Source organism: Drosophila eugracilis, unplaced genomic scaffold (assembly GCF_018153835.1).
Source record: "Drosophila eugracilis isolate 14026-0451.02 unplaced genomic scaffold, ASM1815383v1 contig_649, whole genome shotgun sequence".
In the NCBI taxonomy this organism is placed as follows: domain Eukaryota; kingdom Metazoa; phylum Arthropoda; class Insecta; order Diptera; family Drosophilidae; genus Drosophila; species Drosophila eugracilis.
The window spans coordinates 74,050-96,001 of record NW_024573535.1 but is presented as its reverse complement, the minus strand read 5'-3'; the positions used below and the strand labels follow the sequence as shown (position 1 = coordinate 96,001).

At 44.3% G+C, this 21,952-nt stretch overlaps 8 protein-coding genes across 10 annotated transcripts; 5 read left to right on the top strand and 3 right to left on the bottom strand.

Annotated features, from left to right (window-relative positions):
- The first annotated feature begins 652 nt into the window (after positions 1–652).
- On the top strand, positions 653–2,383 carry LOC108103134 (zinc finger protein ZPR1). The gene is made up of 2 exons (XM_017208504.1): positions 653–1,454; positions 1,539–2,383. Exons 1-2 carry the CDS (start codon positions 773–775, stop codon positions 2,237–2,239), a joined length of 1,383 nt encoding a protein of 460 aa, XP_017063993.1. The 5' UTR covers positions 653–772; the 3' UTR covers positions 2,240–2,383.
- Positions 2,384–2,603: 220 nt separating this feature from the next.
- On the top strand, positions 2,604–3,129 carry LOC108103136. The gene is made up of 2 exons (XM_017208507.2): positions 2,604–2,732; positions 2,795–3,129. The coding sequence occupies exon 2, from the start codon at positions 2,802–2,804 to the stop codon at positions 3,033–3,035; it is 234 nt and encodes a 77-aa protein (XP_017063996.1). The 5' UTR covers positions 2,604–2,732; positions 2,795–2,801; the 3' UTR covers positions 3,036–3,129.
- A 240-nt stretch (positions 3,130–3,369) lies between these two features.
- On the bottom strand, positions 3,370–4,382 carry LOC108103135. 2 transcript variants are annotated; one of them, XM_017208505.2, is made up of 2 exons: positions 3,894–4,382; positions 3,370–3,803 (listed from the first exon to the last, which is right to left on the bottom strand). In XM_017208505.2, the coding sequence occupies exons 1-2, from the start codon at positions 4,285–4,287 to the stop codon at positions 3,664–3,666; spliced, it is 534 nt and encodes a 177-aa protein (XP_017063994.1). In that variant the 5' UTR covers positions 4,288–4,382; the 3' UTR covers positions 3,370–3,663. The 2 variants fall into 2 exon arrangements, with proteins under 2 accessions (XP_017063994.1, XP_017063995.1); XM_017208506.2 differs by having other exon boundaries at positions 3,370–3,800.
- Positions 4,383–4,732: 350 nt separating this feature from the next.
- On the top strand, positions 4,733–6,327 carry LOC108103192 (dolichyl-diphosphooligosaccharide--protein glycosyltransferase 48 kDa subunit). The gene is made up of 2 exons (XM_017208580.2): positions 4,733–4,953; positions 5,043–6,327. Exons 1-2 carry the CDS (start codon positions 4,812–4,814, stop codon positions 6,248–6,250), a joined length of 1,350 nt encoding a protein of 449 aa, XP_017064069.1. The 5' UTR covers positions 4,733–4,811; the 3' UTR covers positions 6,251–6,327.
- Positions 6,328–6,705: 378 nt separating this feature from the next.
- Positions 6,706–10,208, top strand: LOC108103147 (histone H3.3A). Of its 2 annotated transcripts, none has more exons than XM_017208519.2 (3): positions 6,706–6,820; positions 8,754–9,057; positions 9,248–10,208. In XM_017208519.2, the coding sequence occupies exons 2-3, from the start codon at positions 8,776–8,778 to the stop codon at positions 9,374–9,376; spliced, it is 411 nt and encodes a 136-aa protein (XP_017064008.1). In that variant the 5' UTR covers positions 6,706–6,820; positions 8,754–8,775; the 3' UTR covers positions 9,377–10,208. The 2 variants fall into 2 exon arrangements, with proteins under 2 accessions (XP_017064008.1, XP_017064009.1); XM_017208520.2 differs by lacking the exon at positions 6,706–6,820 and adding an exon at positions 8,329–8,539.
- A 1,453-nt stretch (positions 10,209–11,661) lies between these two features.
- Positions 11,662–14,292, bottom strand: LOC108103145 (formin-like protein 20). The gene has a single exon (XM_017208518.2). The coding sequence runs from the start codon at positions 14,195–14,197 to the stop codon at positions 11,990–11,992; it is 2,208 nt and encodes a 735-aa protein (XP_017064007.1). The 5' UTR covers positions 14,198–14,292; the 3' UTR covers positions 11,662–11,989.
- A 122-nt stretch (positions 14,293–14,414) lies between these two features.
- Positions 14,415–15,302, top strand: LOC108103163 (frataxin homolog, mitochondrial). Its single transcript, XM_017208544.2, has 3 exons — positions 14,415–14,502; positions 14,559–14,935; positions 15,003–15,302. The coding sequence occupies exons 2-3, from the start codon at positions 14,618–14,620 to the stop codon at positions 15,255–15,257; spliced, it is 573 nt and encodes a 190-aa protein (XP_017064033.1). The 5' UTR covers positions 14,415–14,502; positions 14,559–14,617; the 3' UTR covers positions 15,258–15,302.
- Positions 15,303–15,910: 608 nt separating this feature from the next.
- On the bottom strand, positions 15,911–21,327 carry LOC108103161 (uncharacterized protein CG7065). Its single transcript, XM_017208543.2, has 3 exons — positions 21,074–21,327; positions 18,904–21,008; positions 15,911–17,761 (listed from the first exon to the last, which is right to left on the bottom strand). Exons 2-3 carry the CDS (start codon positions 20,990–20,992, stop codon positions 16,167–16,169), a joined length of 3,684 nt encoding a protein of 1,227 aa, XP_017064032.1. The 5' UTR covers positions 20,993–21,008; positions 21,074–21,327; the 3' UTR covers positions 15,911–16,166.
- Between the last annotated feature and the right edge of the window lie 625 nt (positions 21,328–21,952).

Genomic DNA, 21,952 nt, shown 5'->3' with positions numbered 1-21,952 from the left:
AACATTTTTTAACTTATGGATTTGATACCTTGTAGCCAAAATGGCGGACTAGCCAAGGTCCTGGCCAGGCATCCGGCTTTCTAACGAGACCTGTATATGCATATTTCCAGTCTGGACCCTCTTGAACCTTGTGATAAGGCCCCCGCTTCCTCAGAAGTCTTACCAAACTCGCCGTCATGTTTTGAGTCTAATTTTTTTTATAACACTATCTAAAATACGCAGCAACTTCTTTTGTCCTCTGACACAGAATGTATATCTTGAATCTGTGGCGAATTAAAATCATTTTCGAATATGATCAGTTTTTTATTGAATTCTGTTTTATATTCAACCATCAAAATACTTCTTTTCCTAAAGAACTTTTTATAAAGTATTCGTGTTCGATTCTTGCCCCTTGAATAGCATTTTGAATTTCGTCTACTCCTGCGGAAAATGTGTCCCACAGAAGTTCCTTTTTTTTAATTTCGGATGATGCTCTGAATCCGTTCGCCCGATTCCACCTGCTTTACCAACAAAGAACTAAGGCTTGAGTTGAACATAACTTATAAATATGAATTATCCCGCCCATTTTGTGATAAGAGTAATCGACAAACAGTCGGCAATAAAAGGTATTTTAAACTTTTAAGTTGATAATTAGTAACAGCTTAATCGATTTTTACAATCGATATACGCAATCGGTAACACGTTTAACACGCAAAGCGAAAAACATTTTGTTCATTTCATTTCAAACAAAAAACATAAAATCAGCTTATTTTGCGTGAATAACAATCAAACCATGTCAACTGTAAGCGCCGCCAGCGGCAGCAATGCCTCCAGTCCACCGGAAAGCGATGTAACCGTCCGACCGGAGCCAATTTTCCGGGAGATCAACGCGGAACAGGCGGAGGAGGTCGTCGAAATCGAATCCGCATGCATGAACTGCTTTGAAACGGGCGTTACCCGGCTGCTACCCACCAAGATACCCTTCTTCCGGGAGGTAGTACTGATGTCGTTTAAATGCGACCATTGTGGGCACGTCAACAACGAGATGCAGTCCGCCTCCGAGATTCAAAAGTCCGGCATCCGCATCGAACTGCATGTTCAATCGGTGGCCGATCTCAATCGGCGAGTAGTGCGATCGGATAACTCCAGTGTTACCATACCGGAAGTCGAGCTGGAGATCCCAGTGCAGTCGCAGAAGGGTGAGGTTACTACCGTTGAGGGCATCATTGAGAGAACGATAGCCGGCTTGTCCCAGGATCAGGATAAGCGGCGCATCGATCATCCGGAGGCTGCAGCCTCTATTGACGCTTACATAGAGCGATTACACCGCTTGAAGGAGGTGAATACACCCTTTCGTCTGCTCCTCGAGGACATCTCCGGTAATAGTTTTGTCGAGAATCCTCTGGCACCCGCCGCTGATCCGCAATTGAAGACATCGCACTTCACACGAAACCAGCAGCAAAACGAGCAATTAGGTAAGACTGCAATCTTTAGTTACCAACTAACTGGGAAATTTGTAATGTTTATATCTTATTGATTTAAAAAAATATATATTTCAGGCCTTTACGAGCAGAACCACGAGGAACAGCACTTATTAAAGCCTATTGCCGAGGACGCGTGGCCAATAGAGAATCTGCATGGCGAGGTGCTACAGTTCCCGACCAATTGTCCTAATTGCCAAGCTCCCTGTGAGACCAACATGAAACTCACAAACATCCCGCATTTTAAGGAGGTGGTTATTATGGCCACCGTCTGCGGCTCTTGTGGCCACAAGACAAACGAGGTGAAATCAGGCGGCGGTGTGGAAGCTCAGGGTGTTCGCTTCCGAGTGCAGATTGCTAGCAAAGAGGATCTGACGCGCGATGTGCTAAAGTCCGAGACGTGCAGCTTGTCCATACCTGAACTGGACTTGGAGGTCGGTCCGCATGCTCTGTGCGGTCGCTTCACCACCGTTGAGGGTCTGCTGTTGGCCATGCGAGATCAGTTGGATGGCACCTTCTTCCATGACTCCGCGGACGAGACGACCAAACAGCAGATGCAACGTTTCCTCGACACCTTCGACGACGTGATGAACCTAAAACGAATAATAACGCTGGTGCTAGAGGATCCGGCCGGCAACACCTACGTGCAATCGCTTAGCGACGACGATGCTGAGCCGGACGAGAAATTGGTTGTAGAGCGGTACGATCGCTCCTTCGAAGACAACGAGGAGCTGGGACTGAATGATATGAAGACGGAGGGCTACGAGCAGGAGGCGTGATAACTGCCGGGCAACTTGAACTCTGCATTTACCGTCAGCATAAGTCACTTAGTAGTTACATACGTATAGGCAATTACAAATCTAATCAGTTTTTTTATATTGGCCATTATTTTGCGTTATCAATAAAGACAAGTTTAAAATTAATTTTAATTTTATTTAATTACATTTAAAGAAACCTAGAACACCGACTGCGTTGCTGTGTCAATTCGCTTTGGATCAATAGAATATAATAAAATCAAGGCATAGAAATATTAGGTCTAGTAGGGGATTCCTAATAAATCAGTTGTTGAGTAGATGTTTCTATACATATTTCGAAAAGTCCATAATTCGAAAAGCTATTTTTCCAATATTTTATAAATCGAAATTTGGTCGTCTGCAGCTGCGGGACGATAACCACTATCGATATCCACTCACCAACCCAGTTGGATTCCATCTCTAGTCAGCTGTTTGTCTGGTCTTGTTGTGTAACAAAACTAAACGCGTTTATTTTCTGGTAAATATGCTACGCTTGTAAATTCCCTGGCCCGAATGAACTAACATAACTTTTCTTTATAGCACCAAGATGTCCGCTTCCGCTGCCCGAGGCTCTACATCGCTGCTGAAGCGCGCCTGGAATGAGATTCCTGACATCGTCGGCGGATCCGCTTTGGCCCTTGCCGGGATCGTGATGGCCACCATCGGAGTTGCCAACTACTACGCCAAGGACGGTGACAACCGGCGCTACAAACTTGGCTACGTTGTCTACCGCCACGACGATCCACGTGCCCAGAAGGTCCGCGACGACGAGGATGACTAGAGGACTACCTCCAGGTCGGGCGGCTCTCATCTTTGATTTTTTTTTTGTTTACGCTATAGCTAAGTAAAACAAACAACTAAATGTACAAAAGGCAGTGTTCATTGGTTCACCTATGGATGGGGGATCCTTGTGCCAGGACTTACATATTAACCTTTTTTGTTGGTTCTCATTATGTGATCTCCTATAGAGCTTCTGTGCAGTTCCACAAGTCCATTTATGTTCATAAAAACCTAATAATTACGCACAAAGAAATATGGGTAATATTTTAAGATTTAGCTCAAGACGAAAACGAACAAAAAACAAAAATGCAGATTCTACAAATTTCAGCAATCAGTTTAGAGTGAATTTCTTTTATTTAAAATTAATTATTTTATATTTGTATCTTAATATAACAAATATCCTAATGTAACAATAAACTATTGCTAGTAAATCTGCTTATGATAGGGCATAGGCAGAGAAATTCCTTATTTTGCAGACAACAACTTTCAAAAAAATAATTACATCATAAAAATATTACAATTTCTATGCAATTACGAAATATAATTGCTAAACTAAATGCCTTTAAGTCGTGCACTTAGTCAGCGAGAAAATTAAATGTGAAATATCTTACTAACTGTAAAAAAGCTCACTAAAGATCCTTGTGCGAGAATTTAAAGTGGAACCTGCAGGCCTTCTCTGTGTGAAAACTTTTCTGACAAATGCCGCACTTAAAGCCAAGTTTGGAATTGCTGCTGGACTTTACCTCTGCAGTTACAGCGCTTATAGCTGCTAGAAGATTTAGGTAAAAAAAAAACCATAAGCTCAAAATGTAGATAGAGGATCTTTACTGATATTTGAAAGAACCGCTTTATGCCTTACCCACTTCCGGTTCGATTTTGAGGGGCACTGTATCCGTCACCTCTGTGTGCAGCTGCTCATCCTTCGGCTTCACTTGATTTGATTGAGATTTGCTGGCCAGACTGCGCTTCCTTCTTTGCTCGAACTTCAGAGCCACGTTGAACTCCCTGTGGGCGCCCATCCACTGGTGGCTAAACTCGTAGGCTATAGTTAGCTTGTTTACGCAGATGCGGCAGATCTGCTTGGGATAGTCGTCGGACTGGACCATGGGCGGCAAGGAGTCAGGCAGACAGGTTTCAAGCATCTCCGCAATGGGCACCATTTTGTCCAAAGCACTAACGCTCTCCTCGTAGATGCATAGCGACTCCAGACACTCGTTTCCGCACGTCCGGCAGAAGCTCTCGAATATGTCCATTGTTTTTGTTTTAAATAATGGTCGAATTCTTTAGAAATCAAATTTGAATTTAAAAAAAGTTTTGTTTATAAATTTCTTTGGAAATAAAAATCGATAAATACATCGATTCATCGATCTTCTTAATTATTTTAGAATATCGATATAATAAAAAAAAATTAATTTGTTTGATATTAAAAACAAATAAAAAAATGAAATATCAAATTAATATAAAGAAAGATTCGTAGATCTGTGACAAACTTTATTTGGTATATTTGAAAACATTACAATCGCACTTTGCCGCACTGGCAGAAAAGCCTGAAAATATAGATAAATCAACTTTATGAAATGGCTATTTTAATTATTCAGTAGTAATTTTTAAAGAGTCAGATTTAATTTTATGTAGACTAAACTTAGTTTGTTGACCCGATAAATTTTAATTTCGGAAAATAGTTGGTATATTCTGACACACCCTATACGCGCATGGTCACACTGGCATGTAGTGTTCAAGAAAAGCCGGAGAGAACAGATTAAATTGATTGAAGAAAATGATGTGGAAAGCTCTTCTGCTTGCCGTCCTGGCGATTGCCCACTGTCAGGCGGTCCTCGAATCGGACGCCAACACTTTGGTGTTGCTCGACAACCTCGCCATTCGCGAGACCCACTCAATCTTCTTCAAGTCACTGCAGGGTGAGTTAAAAAGCCGGCTAACCTCTGACGTGGACAAAAAAAAACACGGTCCTTTATTAATTTATTAAATTTGGTTTTTTCCCTTAAAGATCGTGGTTTTAAGCTAACCTACAAGCTTGCGGATGACTCTAGTTTGCTGCTCTCCAAATACGGTGAATATTTGTACAAGAATGTAATTATTTTCGCCCCAAGTGTTGAGGAATTCGGCGGCGACATCAGCGTGGAGCGTTTGGCACAGTTCGTTGATGATGGCGGCAATGTTTTGGTGGCAGGCAACGAGAAATCCGGCGATGCTCTACGGGAATTCGCCTCCGAGTGCGGCTTTGAGCTGGATGAGGAGAGCGCGGCGGTCATTGATCACCTGCATTACGATGTCAGCGATGCCGGCCAGCATACAACCATCTTAACTTCGGCAAAGAACCTTATCCAGGCAGACACCATTGTAGGCAAGGCCAATAGACAGGCGGATGCAGCTCCTCTGATTTACCGCGGTACTGGGCTCATTGCCGATAAGGAAAACCCACTGGTTCTTAAACTGCTGACCGCTGAGAGCACTGCCTATAGTTACAACCCTGTGTCCAGTGTCACGGATTATCCCCATGCCGTTGGCCGTGGCACCCTTCTTATAGCCGCCCTGCAAGCGAGGAACAACGCCCGCGTGGTCTTCTCCGGCTCTTTATCTTTCTTCTCCGATGAGAGCTTCACCACGGCGGTCCAGTACGCCCAGAGCGGTGTGTTCCACAAGCTGGCGGGCAATCGCGACGTTGCCGAGTCCATCAGCCAGTGGGTATTCGGAGAGACTGGACGTCTGCGCGTGGCTTCCGTGCAGCACCACAAGGAGGGCGAGTTGTTGCCACCAGATCAGGCCTACACCATCACCGAACCGGTTGTCTACACCATTGGCATCGAGGAGCTAGTGCAGGGTCAGTGGCGTGCCTTCAAGGCCAGCGATATCCAGCTGGAGTTCGTGCGGATCGATCCTTTCGTGCGCACCTACCTAAAGCAGACGAACTCGGGCGCATATCAGGCCAAGTTTAAGATCCCCGACGTCTACGGTGTTTACCAGTTCAAGGTGGATTACGATCGCGTCGGATACACGCATTTGTACAGCACAACCCAGGTGTCCGTGCGTCCGCTTGAGCACACGCAGTATGAGCGATTCATTCCTAGCGCTTTTCCCTACTACACCAGCGCCTTCTCCATGATGATTGGCGTGTTCGTTTTCTCGTTTGTGTTCCTCCACTTCAAGGACGAGCCTGTGGGCAGGGCCGGCAAGGAGGACAAGAAGTCGCAGTAGTCTGCTTGCTATTTCACTCACCTCAAATGTAATACGCAAATAATAAATTAGCCCCCCATGTGGGGTTTCAACAATCATCCAAATTACACTTTCATTATTAAGGAAACCAGGATATTATTGTCTCTGAGGGAGAAATATTTTTTCTGGACATTAGTAAAAAAGTATAATTCAGTAGCGCTAAAATATACTTCTTCTGTGAATAAAAACAATATGAATGTCTAAAGCAGATTTAAGACATGATTTTATTGTATATTTATGAAATGAAAAAAAAAAGTCCCACATTTTATAAAAGCTAAATTTATCATGAGAATAATTTATTATTAATTCTTTATCGTTAATAAATTCAAATATTGCATATTGTTTACCTAAGGTTTGAACCATGGTTTCAGGCTCCGATAAAAATGTCTTTGATGGTAAATCGAACGTGTATCGAATACAATCGAAATTAATAACCATCACTAAGCCTGTGTCATATCGATCACTGTATTGTGAATTTTTCTCTCGTCCGCATTAGTTCGTTCTCGTGTGAAAATAATTTGTGAAAATTACTATTTCTTGTCGTGTTAATCGGTGAGTGTCTTGATGTATAGTTTTAAGCATTGTTCTTGGAATTTTCGTGTGTGTGGGTAGTGAAAATGTTTAAGTGTGCAATGTTCTAATTTTTTTTTATTGTGGACTCAAATAGAAGTTGTAATGTTTTTGGGGCTCCGCCGACTGTCCAGCGGAGCCCTATTTTTCACCGCACATACACATGAACACATTTTCGTTGCTGGATACACACAAATGCACGAAGATGTGAGAGGTTTCGTATTCGCACGACTGTTGGTTGCATTATTGTTGTAGTTGTAGTGGTGCGCTGCTTTTTTCCAAAATGGCCGCCACGCAGAAAAGCAGCAACAAATAAAAGTTGCAACCAAAAATGAAATTAACAAACTAAACAAAATATAAAACTAGTTCTCAGAAATTGGCGCCAAAATGTATGAGTAATCGTATTTATGTTGGCATTAACAGATATAAATATTTTTTTTATTATATCTCGAGTGGCATATACATGTGTGTGTGTGTGTGTGTATAACAGCCACGCACACTAGCTCGCAATTGCAAATGTGCATGTCTGCGCTTGTCATGCGCAGTGTGCACTCTCTTTTTCCCTCTACCTTCTTACCCATATATCATTGCATAATTGTTTCTTATTTTTTTGGGCCTGTCTTTTGTGAGGATGTGCAGCTGTCACATCTATGGACGCACACATATGCAGGCTAGCGGAGAAACGACGCAATTAACCGCTTACACTCCACTGCTCTCTTTCTAATGTGAATGTGTATATATGTCTATCTCCCTCTAACTTGCCGCCTTTTAATGCGCGCCAAGTTTTTACCGCTTGCTGCTTTTCCTTTTTGTTTATGCTTACTCTTTTGGCGCTTCCAAGATTTTCCCATTACCATTCCTCTTCTTTCTTTCACATCATTGTTTGAATTTATTTTCTTCTTGCCAGCACAAAAAGGTAATAATAAATTGAAAACTACAACTCATTACTTCAAATTGATTGATTCCACATAAAACGCAAAAAACTCGAGAGCGCTAGCACACAAAAAGAAGGGTAACACAAAAAATAGCGACTCACGTTGTTTGGTTGAAAAGAAAAGAAATACGATTTTTCAAGTGGTCCTCCATGCACAGCAAGAAACATCTGTATTATATTATTCTCTTTTTAACAAGAGCATTCTAGAAATTTCTTCTAAATGTTGATATGTATTTAAAATGATAAATGAAATAAATTTCTTCATATAAACAAATCAGTAAGCAGGGGCTCGAGCTATGTTTTTAGTACTCATGTATCTAAACAATATAAAATATGCATTACACGCTCCGTTTGTTTTTCTCTGTGTATGATGCCGAGACACGATTTTTTCTTTTTCCACTCAAGTGGAAGCTTCGAGTGCTGCGTTCCCAGAAGATGGGAAATAATGTAAATGGGGGATAGAGGGGAAAAGTAGGCAGCTGTCCGACAATGTTCACGTTCAACCCTCGATTTCGTTGTGAACACGAATCTTGGTTTGTCGTCAGTTGGCCGCCAGCGCTTCGGCGCTGTGCATCGGTCTTAACTTTGGCTCCCAGCCACATCCACCCGTATAGATCCATCATAGTTCGTATATATCCTAGCCGGTTGCATCGTCCTGTAGGCGGCTGCACTGCGCCTGTGCTGGCCTAAAAGGCCAAGAGTTTGTGAAAAGTTTCTGGCAGTCGAGTTTTATGTTTCGTTTGGATAGGATCGCCGTGTTTTTTTGGGTAACTACAAATGGCAATCATTATATTAAACTAAACACCACAGTCTATGGCTTTAACTCTAAGTTATAGAATGAAGTTATTTGAAATTCTTCGGTCTAGATCAAATGATCACTAGTTTCATTTCAATTTAAATTTTTTAAGTACATAAGTACTCGCAAAGGAATTTGTAGGATCCCCAAACTAAAAATATAAATTTGAAATTCTATTATTGCAGTTCAAAAATATAAGAAGATAATATGGCCCGTACCAAGCAGACAGCCCGTAAGTCTACCGGAGGAAAGGCTCCTCGTAAGCAGCTGGCCACCAAGGCTGCTCGTAAGTCGGCGCCATCCACTGGCGGAGTGAAGAAGCCCCATCGTTATCGTCCCGGAACTGTGGCTCTTCGTGAAATCCGTCGTTACCAGAAGTCGACCGAGTTGCTTATCCGCAAGCTGCCTTTCCAGCGACTTGTTCGTGAAATCGCTCAGGATTTCAAAACCGATTTGCGTTTCCAGTCTGCAGCCATTGGAGCCCTGCAGGTAAGATATTAGATATATATAAAATCTATTATTATAATTAATGCTGTTATTAATCTATTCTGAATCAGTAAGAATCTAAAAGAACTTTAATAAATTAAAATAATATTATTTGACTAACATTTGACAAGATTAAAAACGCAAATAAGCTAAACTCGTTCCTGTATTCATCAATATTTCATTTGACTTACAGGAAGCTTCTGAGGCGTACCTCGTGGGTCTCTTCGAAGACACCAACTTGTGCGCTATCCACGCCAAGCGCGTGACTATCATGCCCAAGGATATCCAGTTGGCGCGCCGTATTCGAGGCGAGCGTGCTTAAGAATCATTTAGAGGAGTAGAACAGAAGGGTCGTACACTGTCGTCCATTCCCAAACAACAAACTATTCGGATTTTCATTTCGTTGAGGGAGAGGAGCCAAATGAGCACCAGTGACGCTTTGATAAGGCCATTCTATCATCATATTTACATGTATACATTTATCATCCTTTTGTTGTTTAATCGGATCGTCAGAATGTCGATGCGAAAAACACCATACACAAAACGACACACAACATTACTGTAATGCTAAACATATTTGTAACTCTTATTATTACTATTATATATTAGTTATAAGGTTTTTTTTCTCCACCATGTGTCTGCGGTTTGATCTTGTCGGAGTGTCGCGCTTTTTCCACCCAATTCCTGGTCCACCACTTTTGGAAGGGGATTCTCCTGGTCTGCCGTCGTCGCCTGTCCGTCTGTAACATCTGCCACCAACAACTCCAACAACTGTTCAGCTGGTGGACACAGGTTTCCAGAAATCCGTGGTCTTTAAGGCGCCTGTTTCCTTTTTATTTTTTTTTTAATAAGGAGGGAGCTCAACATCTGGCTGCCGGGACTGCGGAACTGGAGATCGGTGTCATCAAAACGCCAACTGGACGTGGTAAGGCGGACAGACGGCGGCGGACCGAACAGTGGATATTCCTGGATCCTTGGAAGGGCGGCGAGAACGTTACAACCTAGTAGTCAAACCGTAGGCACATGGCATTTAATGAAGATGGTATCCACATATAACACCGAAGACCGAATTGAGTACACTTAACTTTTACACTTACGTATATTCATATATACAAAAATATATATAAATATCTATATAGAAAACAAAAACACTAGACATTAATACTCTTCTTTATTTTGATCACCTTCCGTTACTGCTAATCACATACAGAGCATAAAAAAATATATATATTAATATATATATAACGAAGGGATGGGCGTGCAAGAGTTAGTTGATTAAATAAGATTTTAGATTTACATGCATTTTGTACGTTTAGGCGAAAGAAGAAGAAGCGAGAGAAGAGAAAAGATATAAAGATGATTCAGCAATCAAATATTAATACACATCTATAGATTTGGAAGAGCATCGAATAATAATAACCGAAATAAAAACATAGCACAGCATTGAATATTTCTCAATATTTATATGTAGTTGAAACACAAGCAAAATAATCAGTTGTAAACGCCCATAAATATATATACTTGTAAATTGGTGTCGATAACTAGTTTCACATTGAACATTTAAACAAATCGGACTAAATATATGTGTCTATATCGTATCGTAGCTTACAAGAACCAATATAAGAAACAAAAACATAAAACAACCCCCCAAATACAAAAATAATTAAACAAAAAAAACAGTGACAGCAACAGTAAAAATAACTGGAAACATCAGCAAAAAAAATAACAAAAAAATAAACGGTTTTTTCTATAGAAGAAACCAAAAAAACCCAACACAACAACAAAATGTTTTATTTTGTGCGAAAGCGGGATAGAAATAGACGGTGGGAAAGGGATGGCGAGAGGGGGAAAGGTGGTAATAGTACAGTTGACTCCAAAAATCAAAAGCAAACGTCATTCGCTTTGTTTACGTGTGATAATCTCGGTGCGTGCTTGTATGTGTGTGTGCTACTCTTTAACGTGTGTTTGTGTGGAAGTTTGGCTGGCTGCATCTGTATGGGTGTGGGTGGCTTTGGCGCTGCCCCTCTTATTATTTTTTTTTTGCTTTTCAAGGCTGCCGACAAGAGACGACATCTAGCGGCGGCTTATTGGAGCACAAAATCAGAATGAGTTGTTAATATAAAGCTCACCTCTTAAGGGTTAACGATTATTTTTCTAATAAAAAATTTCCTTAAAGTGTATTTTAAATTTATGAAGAGATCGGAGAAATGTAGCGAATCCTGTGAGTTCATTGAAACTATAAAAATAGCAAAATAATTATATTTCGCGAAAAATTGTTGAATGTGAGTTTATAATGTGTTTCGGAGTAGTTTCTTTTTTTTCTGGCCGTTTTAAAATCGTCTACTTATTTATTCATAACTTATACGTTGGTTGGTAGATATTTATAAATAAAATCGTTTATCTACTTTATGAACATAAAAACAATTTACACTTTATATGAAAATATTTCTGAATGTTCTTTTTTTGCAATGTAAACACAATGAAACGCAAGCAAACAGTCTAGGGTAATCATATGTTATTATTTAAGAGGTTCCAACTAAGTTCCAGTTTAAGTTGCAAATGGAACCCCATGGAGTCGGAAATCTTAAAAATCAGACAATTTATTCATTTACATATAAACGTACATTTATTTTACTCGTAAATTTAGCATACAGTCCAGAATGCGACGCACACTCAATTATTAAAATATTAAAATTAGGCCTTGCGAAAAAAAAAGTTTGTTAAACTTAATTGAGAATGGAGTTGATGTGAAGTTCTGGGCGCCTAAAAAGGGATTTAAGTTGAAAGACCTCCTGTCGGTGTACAGCGAGCAGAGGCGAAGTTTCAACAGGGGACAGCTATGTTACAACACAGGGATCAATGTATGTATGTATAACTTAGGGACTACAACTAGGGATCTGGGGGCGGAAAAAGTGCAATGACTCCACTTCTCTTCTTAGTCCGCCTCGTGCTTCTCCGCCTCTGGATGCTTGCTGGGCGCCGTGGCCGGGGGCGCAGCTCCTCCAGCTACTGCTGCCTCGCCTAGCGGAGCTCCTCCACTTGCGGGAGGTGCTCCAGGACCCGCTCCTGCACCGGGAGTCGGGTACACTCCGCCAGCAGATGCTGCTGCACCAGATCCGGATCCACCGCCTGGCGCTCCTGGTCCTCCACTGGGCTCGTGCAGGTGACCTGGTGGCGGTTGCTGTTGCTGTGGCGGCGGCGGATTGCTCCCATGCTCGGGTGCATATGGATGTCCGGGATTGCCATTATGCTGTGGTGGTGGGGGACGCGGTGACATGTAGTGCGACCCGGGTGGTGGTCCGTACGACTGCTGATAGGGCGAGAAGGGTGCGTAGTAGGGCTGCGGCGTGGGATGACCTCCATACTGGGGCTGGTAGTACGGACGCGCGGGTCCACCTGGTGGACCGGGCGGCGGTCCATGCGGTGGTCCACCGTAGTTGGCGTAACCGGAGTGCGGAGGTGGTGGCGGTAGGCCGGGCATTCCTGGAGGAGGCTGATGCGGTCCCATATGAGGTGGCATAAGGGAATGTCCTGGTGGCGGATGACCGGGATGTGGGTGCATCTGAGGCATGCCTGGTGGAGGTGCTGGTGCGCCTTGTTGCTGGGGGAGTGGCACCTGTTGTTGCACCGGCGGCGGCGTGGGTGTCGTCGTGTTTGTTGTCGCCGCAGGAGCTGCTCCAGCTACTGGAACCACTTCTGGAGGAGGCGTTGGTGTTGGTACTGGTGTAGGCACCTTGCCAGGTTGGGCCACTACCTTGGCGGGTTCTGATTTTGGAGGCTCGACAAGCGTAGACTGCGGCGGCAGGGCAGCGGCCATCTCCAGTTTCTCCGGCTTTATGGGCGGAGGTGGCACCGAGGGCTTGGGTGGTGGTTCAATGTCCATCGGTTCGGGATCTGTTTTGCTGGCCGTTTCATGGACGTGTACCGCTGGTGCCGGAGTGGGCGTAGAGCTCGGAGTGGGATTGGGAGTTGATGGCTTTACAGCTGGCGGGGGCTCCTTGGGTGGCACTGCAGGAGTTGCCACCTCCTGGCTAGCGGGCGTGGCACCTGGCTGACCCGGTTGCGTTGGCGGCTTGGCTGGCTCCTCGTTTCTCGTCACAGGAGCAGCAGCAGCTGCAGGATTCGTTGAGTTGTTTGCATTCGGTTCATCCAACCGCTGGCGATCGCGTTTGATATCTTCGTACATGCGATGCACCATCTTTTGAAAAGTGTCTTCGTCCACGGCTGGCTTGCAGTGGCGCTTCAGTTCTTCCTGAAAGGCCTCGCTAGACTCCACCATGCGCTGCTTCTTGGCCTCGAACTTCTCCTCCATCTGCTGTAGTTCAGCTTCGAGTTTGGTTTGGTGCATCGTTAACGAGCTGACCTGTCGCTTGAGCACCTGCATCCTCGTGGTGGTCACCACGGATCGCACGTCCGGTACGACAGCCTCCGAGAAGATCTCGTTAATCAGGCGATGGTTCCTCAGATAGCGGGCATAGGCCAAGTGCTTGGCTGTATAGCCCTCGTCCTGGTCATCCTCGTCCTCCGCCGGCTGTATGTCGATGCGTCGTTCATGCTGCGATTTACTGCCGCCGCCGCGGGACGGTGTTTCGTGCATGTCGACATCGGTCTTCACCTTGCTCTTGGCCGACATGTAAGCCTGATAGGCGGGCGTTTGGTGATAGGCTTTGAGCGACTTCTCGTACTCCAGTTTCTCTGCCTCATACTCGTCAATGAACTCGGTCTTCTCCTCTTCGGCCAGCAGCTTCCACATGGCTCCGATCTTCTTGCCCAGCTCCCAAAGCTTTAGCTCGGGATGTTGAGCCTTGACGCTGTCCCAAACGCGTTTCGAGTACCGCATGTACGGCAGAATCGGCTTCTCTGGTGGCTTCGGCGGTTTGGGTAGTCGCGATTCGTTCTGGTTCTTACTGCTTGAAGATTTGGTCACCTTTTGTGGCGTGAATGCTGGGTTGCCGTAGTTGCTATGCGTGAAAATTGGCGTTTGGTCCTTATTGCGATCGGCTCCTCCGCCTCCGCCGGATGAACGCGACCGGCTGCCGCCGCTTGAGCCGCCACCGCCGCCTCCAACGCCCTGCAGCGGCGTCACTGGACCCGGTCCCTGGCCACCCACTGCTATCTGCTTGTAGTTGCTGGGCAGGGCCATCTTTACACGTTTTGCTGGTCAAATTAGCGTGGATTTTTCAAGAGAGACACCAATTTTCAGGCGGACGCCATTTTCTGTCGGCTTTAGTTACAGTGTGACCGTGTATCTTTCCTCAAAAAAAATAATATAGCTTGTAAGAAATACAAGACGTATCTTAGGTATTTAACATATACCAACTACTAAAAGTACCAAGTAATGTTTTTATATTAATAATCAAAGTCTTAATATTTAAGGATAATTGCCAATATTTGTCAGAGTTTTCATTTCATATAGTAAAACAATTCACGTTTAAAAAAAGCTAAATGGTATGCTACTTTAATAGTTTCAGATGAAAAAATACCGAAACGACCTTTTTTTTCAGCAAGTTGTCAGTAGTGCATTTGGTATTTATAAAATATAAACAAAACGAGAAGTTTGATAATGCTTGCCGGTCGTTTGCTTGCTCGTGTGAGCCGCCATCGGGCATGTTTGGCCACTATTGGAAATGGGTCACTGCCCCAAAGACTAATTAGTCAAGCGATCTTGCCTAGGACACCGATAACAGTCGCAAATTCCAACATATTTCAAGGAACTAATGCAAACCGGTGGCTTTCCAGCAGTCAAATCGAGACTGAATCCAGTTTGGATAGTGCCACCTACGAGCGGGTCTGTTCCGACACCCTAGATGCCCTGTGCGACTACTTCGAAGAGCTGACGGAGAACGCTTCCGACCTGCAGGGCACCGATGTGGCCTACGGCGTAAGTCTCTTAGCCCGCTATTACATCATTCATTTGATATAATCTCCATTTGCTTTTGTTTTCGCAGGATGGCGTGCTCACCGTGAATCTGGGACACAAGTACGGCACCTATGTGATCAACCGGCAGACACCAAACAAACAAATTTGGCTCAGTTCGCCTACCAGCGGTCCCAAGAGATTTGACTTTGTAGGCACTGTGACAGCAGGCCGGTGGGTCTACAAGCATAGTGGTCAATCGTTGCACGAACTGCTACAGCAGGAGATACCTGGCATACTAAAGGCCCAGTCCGTGGACTTTCTGCAATTGCCCTACTGTAGTTGAATCGTGATTAGTTTAATTCCGCCATAAAAAGTCTGTTAAAGCGTTTGTTTTGATATATTTATTGAGGTCTTGGAGTCTGTCATTGATGTACAAGCACAGTGATCATCCGATACATGAACTACTTCAGCTTTAATATCCTGAAGCTGACTTTTAGTTATCTTTAATATTTCGGTATTGTTCAGCTTTTAAGGCACAATTTCACTGAAGAAATTATTTCCAGTTGGCATTATCATGTTTATTGAGTGGTGTGGTTATAAGATCAGTAATTTGAGGTGATTAGTATTTATTAGGGTTTACATGGTTTTAAAAATGATTTGGTTAATATTATTTTGCTTTATGAGTGTTTTGTTTAATGATAAATGCATAAAATTAAAAAAAATTACCTTTGCTTTTAAATGTTCTTGAAGATGCTTTTTGGCTTCAGGCTAGTGTTCCAAAATTATTAACTACAAACTATAATTGCTCTATGATTTGTCACTATATTTATCATTTTCCTTTTGATTTATAACTTTAATTAGGAATTCCCAATTTACATTAAGGTTTACGTTTTATGTTTAATATAAACACCCAAATTCAAATTACCCAAACAACAAAAATTAATATGAAATTCATATAGGAATCAGGGCCGTTTCTAAACAAAAGTCAGTACAAAATTAACATTTGCTTTTCTTTATTCTCTTGCTGTTCAGATACAAGCGTTCTGATTTGTGATGCTCCTTGCTTAACGATTTTTGAAATTTTGGCTTTTTAACAGCAGCAGTATTCATAAGTTTGAAAAAAAAAAGGTTTTTAAATCACTTGTCTGGTAACAGAATCGCGCATACACGGGCACTTCAATGGATTGACTCCGGTTAACTTTATTTTTAAATCTTTATGATTTAACTTTTAGAACCTACGACTAATTGAATTCTAATGACGTCCTCCGAATATGTTGTTATAATGTGGCTGCTGCTGCTGCTGTGCGCCTAAGAAGTTCTGAGGCATCTGGTTATATGGTGGCTGCGGCGGCCCGTTATTAGCCCACGGGTTTATGGGTCCACCATAGCCGCCTTGACCAGGCCCTTGACCGGGTCCGTCTCCTATGCCCGCATTGTAGTTCTGCTGCACACCATTGCCTGCATACGGATGATATCCACCGTAGGCTTGCGGATTAGAAAACTGACTGGGATCGGGTCCAGCGCTTAAGCTGTTTATTTGTTGATGCAGCTCTTGATTAAAACTGCGGCCCAACTGCTGCTGCTGCTGCGATGGATAGCCTTGATTGGCGTATCCTGCTCCGGATTGATGTTGGCCATGATGATTCTGGCCTGGCTTTTGGCTGATATTAGGCGGGTTAGGCGCATGTTGCTGCTGCTGCTGTTGGTGGTTCATCATGTAGTTGCGATTACCCACGGATGAGCTACTCGATCCTGCAGAACTTCCGCTCTTGCTCAAGGTGCCCATTAGGTTGGCAATAATGCTTTCGGTGTCCTTCAGCGATATCTTGGGAACAGCAGCTGGCTTAAAGGTGAGGGCATTTGGCGATGATTCCACGGGTATAACAGGCGGACCTCCTACCTTATTGGCGCCAGCACCACCACCTCCACCGCCGTTCGAGTCACAGGCCTTCATCACTAGATCGTCAAAGTTGTAATCATCTTCATCATCGTCGTCATCATCGATCATGAAACTGGGCGTGTTTCGTTCACGTCGTTGCTTGTTCATCGGCAGATTGGACAGGTCGCGTTCTCGCTCGCGATCCGTGCTTTGACGCCGAGTGGTCAGCGATGCGAGGGCTGGAATCGAAGAAGAGGACGAGGCGATGGTGGCGCCCGAGTAAGAGGCCATGCCCCCCGATATCGAAGCCATTGACTTGGTTTTCTCTACCGCCTTTGTTACTCCACCAATATTCACCACGCGCGAGAGGAAATCACTACAGGATTCGCCATCGCCACTCAACTCCGCCAGGTTCACATACTTGCGCAGGCGCTCGACGCGCGATGGCTCCTGGACCTCCAGCTTGCGCAAATGGCCAATGAGATGCACCTGCTCCTCGTTAGAAAGAAACTTGAAGTTCTGTAGTAGGGTCTGCAGATCGGAGTCGGTCAGCGACTCCATGCCATTGCTGCCAACGGATGCATCAGGTTGAGCCTTGGTCGCTGCTACCGAACCGGAACCTACCGCATCCACGGTTTCCTTATTTAGCTGGTTCTCCACCTCTTTCATTAGCTCATCCAAATCGATGCCCAAGCTATCCTCTGGTGTCTCTTTCAGGCTGAGCTTTAACAGAATCTCGTCAAATGTCAGGCCATTCTTATCCACCTGGCGACGTTGTTTATCCGTCTTCACCAGCAGCGTTAGCAAGTGAAGCAAATTGTTCATGTCGCTGGTGGTCACGTCGTAGTATCCTTTGAGTACCAAAACGTTTGCCAGCTTGGGGGCCACCATGTTCCGGTCGAATGGCAGCTGAAAAGGCGATGAATTGGCGTTCGCCTTGACCTTGGCCTCGGCGACATCTGGTACACCTAGATCATCCGGTTACGGGTGGTGGGGGAGGAACAACACAAAAGAAAACAATCAGTTAGAATGGACAGGCGTATATCTACAGATCTCTGCAAATGAAGCTTCGGCTTCGTTATCGCACGGAAACTATGAAAATTACATTTATACTTATGGGCGGTTTGGATGGCGACTGGACTGGTCACGGTTCGTTGGCACACTTTGTTCACACACCCACCAAAAATAAGGGAAAGCTGACCGAAAAACGAATATACCGAATGTGTGGTTTCTTGCTAGAAATCACAGGGTTACGCCAATGTTCTTTTTTTTATTTCGTATATTTAAACTTTAAAAAACTGTATCCAATTAATGTAAAATGTGTAAAATAGGCCCCCACATGTACAGAAGGTTTATATCAGAAATACCCAATCAAAACGAGACCTTTATTTCTTGTTTATTTTCATTAACACTAAATTAAAGTAAATCCTTTGGGGAACAAAACCCGAAGATCCTCAATAAAAAGTTAATTAAGATATATTGGGTGACAAATCATGGAAGTCCCAGGAATCGCCAGGAACAAACACAGCAATTCCGACGAAAACAACCATAGCCCAGAAATGCATTATTTATTAAAAATTCTCCTTGAGCAGTTTTATAGTCAGGGAATAATAGAGAAAGAACAAATACAAAATGGGATATATATTATCCCTTCTTTGTATCAAAAACAGTCTTTTATTCCGTAAGTGCTATTAGTAAGGATACTTAAAACGAAATTATTTCACTTAAATTCTATCCCAAGATTTGCCAGGATGAATTAAAGAAAAAAGAAGGTCTATTTTATATTTCATCATCACCAGCACATAAAATGTCAACATTCAAAGTATAGTATAGAATCTAAAGTATTTAACAGATGGACACACCACACATTACATCAAAAAGCAGTTCAACTTTGGAACTTCACTAGTTTTGTATTAAACAAAAAAAACAGGTTATCACGCGAGTAATTACGATTGTGGCATTTCATGACAGACCGTATCTGGGGCAAAAGCAAACCGGTAAGCTTAGTTAATTATTTATCTACACTTATACTTACCTCCTGACCTCTAACCGCGAACGCGAAACAGAGAGAGATAGACGTACGGGTCGGATATTATAGGGGCGGACTTACCTCTGGCGTTCACCTGGTGAATGATGTTCGCTATGTTGGTGATCAATTTCTTGACCACGCGCACTTTTTGCGGATCGTCAAGGACCTCGGCGATGAGGATGCCCTTTAGCTTTTCCTTAGTGGTCTCAAGAAAAACACAATGGTCATCGTTCAGCAGCAAATCGTCAGCGGAATTCGGCTGAACCATCTCCATGGCCAGAGCCTTGCTGAGCAGATTGAGGGCCTTGGGCCCCAGGCTGCCCAAGTGCTCCTCTACAGCCGACAGCATGCGCAGGACACTGACAACGGTCAGTGGGCCCTCCTCGACGGGCTCCGACGGTTCCTTTTCTTTGATGGACGAGACGGCTGGCGAAAGCGAACGCACCTTGGGCATATTGTACTCGGGATACACTCGGGAATCCATTACGCGGAAGGTCTCGACATGTTCGTAGCGTGGTGCTCGTGCATAACCATCGTTGCGCAAATAATACTCGGGAGAACGTTCACGTTCTCGCTCTCTCTCCCTCTCCAGCTCTAAGCTGCGGCGATCGACGAAATCCCTGGGACCGGGCGACAAGGCACGCTCCCTAGAAGCTGGACCACGACGATCGCGGCCTCGATAAAACGGTGGGGAGCGAGATCTGCGTCTCAGGCTGCGAGAACGCGAGCGGGAACGCGAAGGTCTTCGTCGAAAATTACGACGCGGCGAACGGCTACGTGATCGTCGCATGGGACGACGTCCCACTGCTCGCTTTGGAGACAATGAACGGGAGATGGAACGCCGATTGTAAGGACCCCGACCACGGGGCGCCGGATTTGACACCTCATCATCGCTGATATCGATGACCGCTTCCGGCGCTCCAGACGAACCCGCCGACCGATTGTTGCGAAAGTTCTGCTTGCGACGATTGACGACAATGGCGTTGGTTGGCGCTTCACGTGGACTGGCCACACGGATCTTGTAGCGCTCCATTAGCTCTTTGGTCTTCTCCTCGTCCTCTTCGCTAAGCTTAAACTTTTCCTTAAGATCCTTTTTGATTTTATTTACTGAAATGTTAAACAGCTCGATCCGTCGATCCTTCCAGTAGGTAATCCATTCCGGCTTGTAGTCGTATTGATTTGGATCACACTTCTTTTCCTCCTGCAGCTGCTTATAGCGCCGATTCCAGAACTGTTTCCACTCATCCGGGTAGTCCGGATGTTTCTCGGGATTGGACTCATAAGTCTCCGTTTCATCGCGCAGCTGTTTGAGCTGAAGCTCTAACATGCAACGAAACTTCTCCCATTTGTAACGCTCTTGGGCAATCTGAGAAGCCTGAATAGACAGCTCCTTGGGCGTGGGCAAGTGCTGGGTCTTTGCCACACCACCGGGTGGCGGTGGTGAGCGATTTGCGCCACGTCCGCTGGCGTCTTCGGCTAATTTGTTCTTCTTACGCAGTTGCGCCTTTGGCACCTGGACAGCCGGATTCGATGGGCCGCCAAAGTTCTCATCCTCACTGGAGATGGCATCTAAGGAGATTATATTGCCATCATTCTGCTCGTTTTTTTTGTCACCGTTTTCGTCGTTGCTGTTTTTGGTGGCCAAGCCTGGATTCAGTTCGCGCAAGAGGCGTTGAGCCTCTTCTGTGAAATCTGGGCCAGCACACTCATCGAAATGGAAATTATCTCGAACCTGACTGCAGATTTTGGCCCGAAATCGTCGGAAATCCTCGGCCGATTTAGTAATCAAGTCGCGCGATCTTCCATAATGCTTCTCAATCGACTTTACCAAATTGCCGGTGGCAATCACAAGATCCCCGGAGCTCTTGGGGGCACGTTTCAGCTTCTCAAGCAATTCGTGTGCCTTGTGGAAATGTGTTTTCAGGTATTTAGTGCGGTGAGCCAGAGATGTCCAGTGCACAAAAACGTTCCTGCCGTCCGTGCAATACTGGCACAGCACACAAAAGTATTCCGGACGCAGTTGGCCCGCCTCGTGCAGTTCAATGGTGTACTCGGTCCCGATTAGAGGACCACCAGTATAGCTATCGATCTGCTTTTGGATCACCGCCGTTTGGGACTCATTGTCGTCCTCGAAACCGGGCGGAACCGGTTCCCCCGGCAGGAAACTCATGACCCAATCAAAGTTTCTGCGAAAGGGAATCACACGAAAAAAAACGACAGTAAACGGAAATTGCCCAGGACCAGCACTTACCTATGTTTACGGTTCCGGATAACTCGATGCCTACTTTTTTATTTTGTATTTTTTTGTCGATTTTTGTTTTCTATACACTGTTACACACGCGTGCTCTGACTCACTATTACACGGGCGCCTTGCGCCTGCCGAATCACCTTTATATACTCTACAAGTATAAGCAAGTTACAGCTTTGGCGTCGCCCCTCCTCGTTTTACCAAAAAATGCATGCAAAAAACTGTTACCTGAAGAGAAACCATTAGCAATAGATACAACTTTTCCGTGTGACCGTTCTTGGTTGGAGCGGTAAAACCACTTCCGATATTTCCGATATATCGTATAAGAATTTCTTAGCATTGGAGCTTGATTTTGTTGAATAATTTTCTGATTGGGAATTCATAGTTGCAATGTCTATGATTTAAAATATCTATAATAATTATAATTGGTTTTCGTTACTTAGAAATCAAAATATTAGTTGTAAATACAGAAAATATAAACAAACACAAGCCGACATGTGTTTGCTTTTGTTTTTTTGAGTAAGCCCATAAATATTTACATGTGTATTGATGTATGTACTTACATATGTACATACATATGTATGTATGTACATACATATGTCGAGTCATTATCTTTCACCCGAAACATAATCCGACCGAGTGCAAATTGTTCTCGCCTCAGCACAAGAATGACATGTTCTATGGGATTGCATGTTGGATGGGTTTTTGATGCAGTCCTCCACAGCTGGCTTAAATCAATCCCAGCTCGCTCCCATTATTTTTTATTCGCTGTAGGTATTTTCCAGCAGCAACATTAATATCATTGGGCCCCGAGGGGCCGGCCACATGTGCATTTTGCCGGCCGCCGAGGACAAATGTCAGCAAACGGGACGCGGTTTTCCA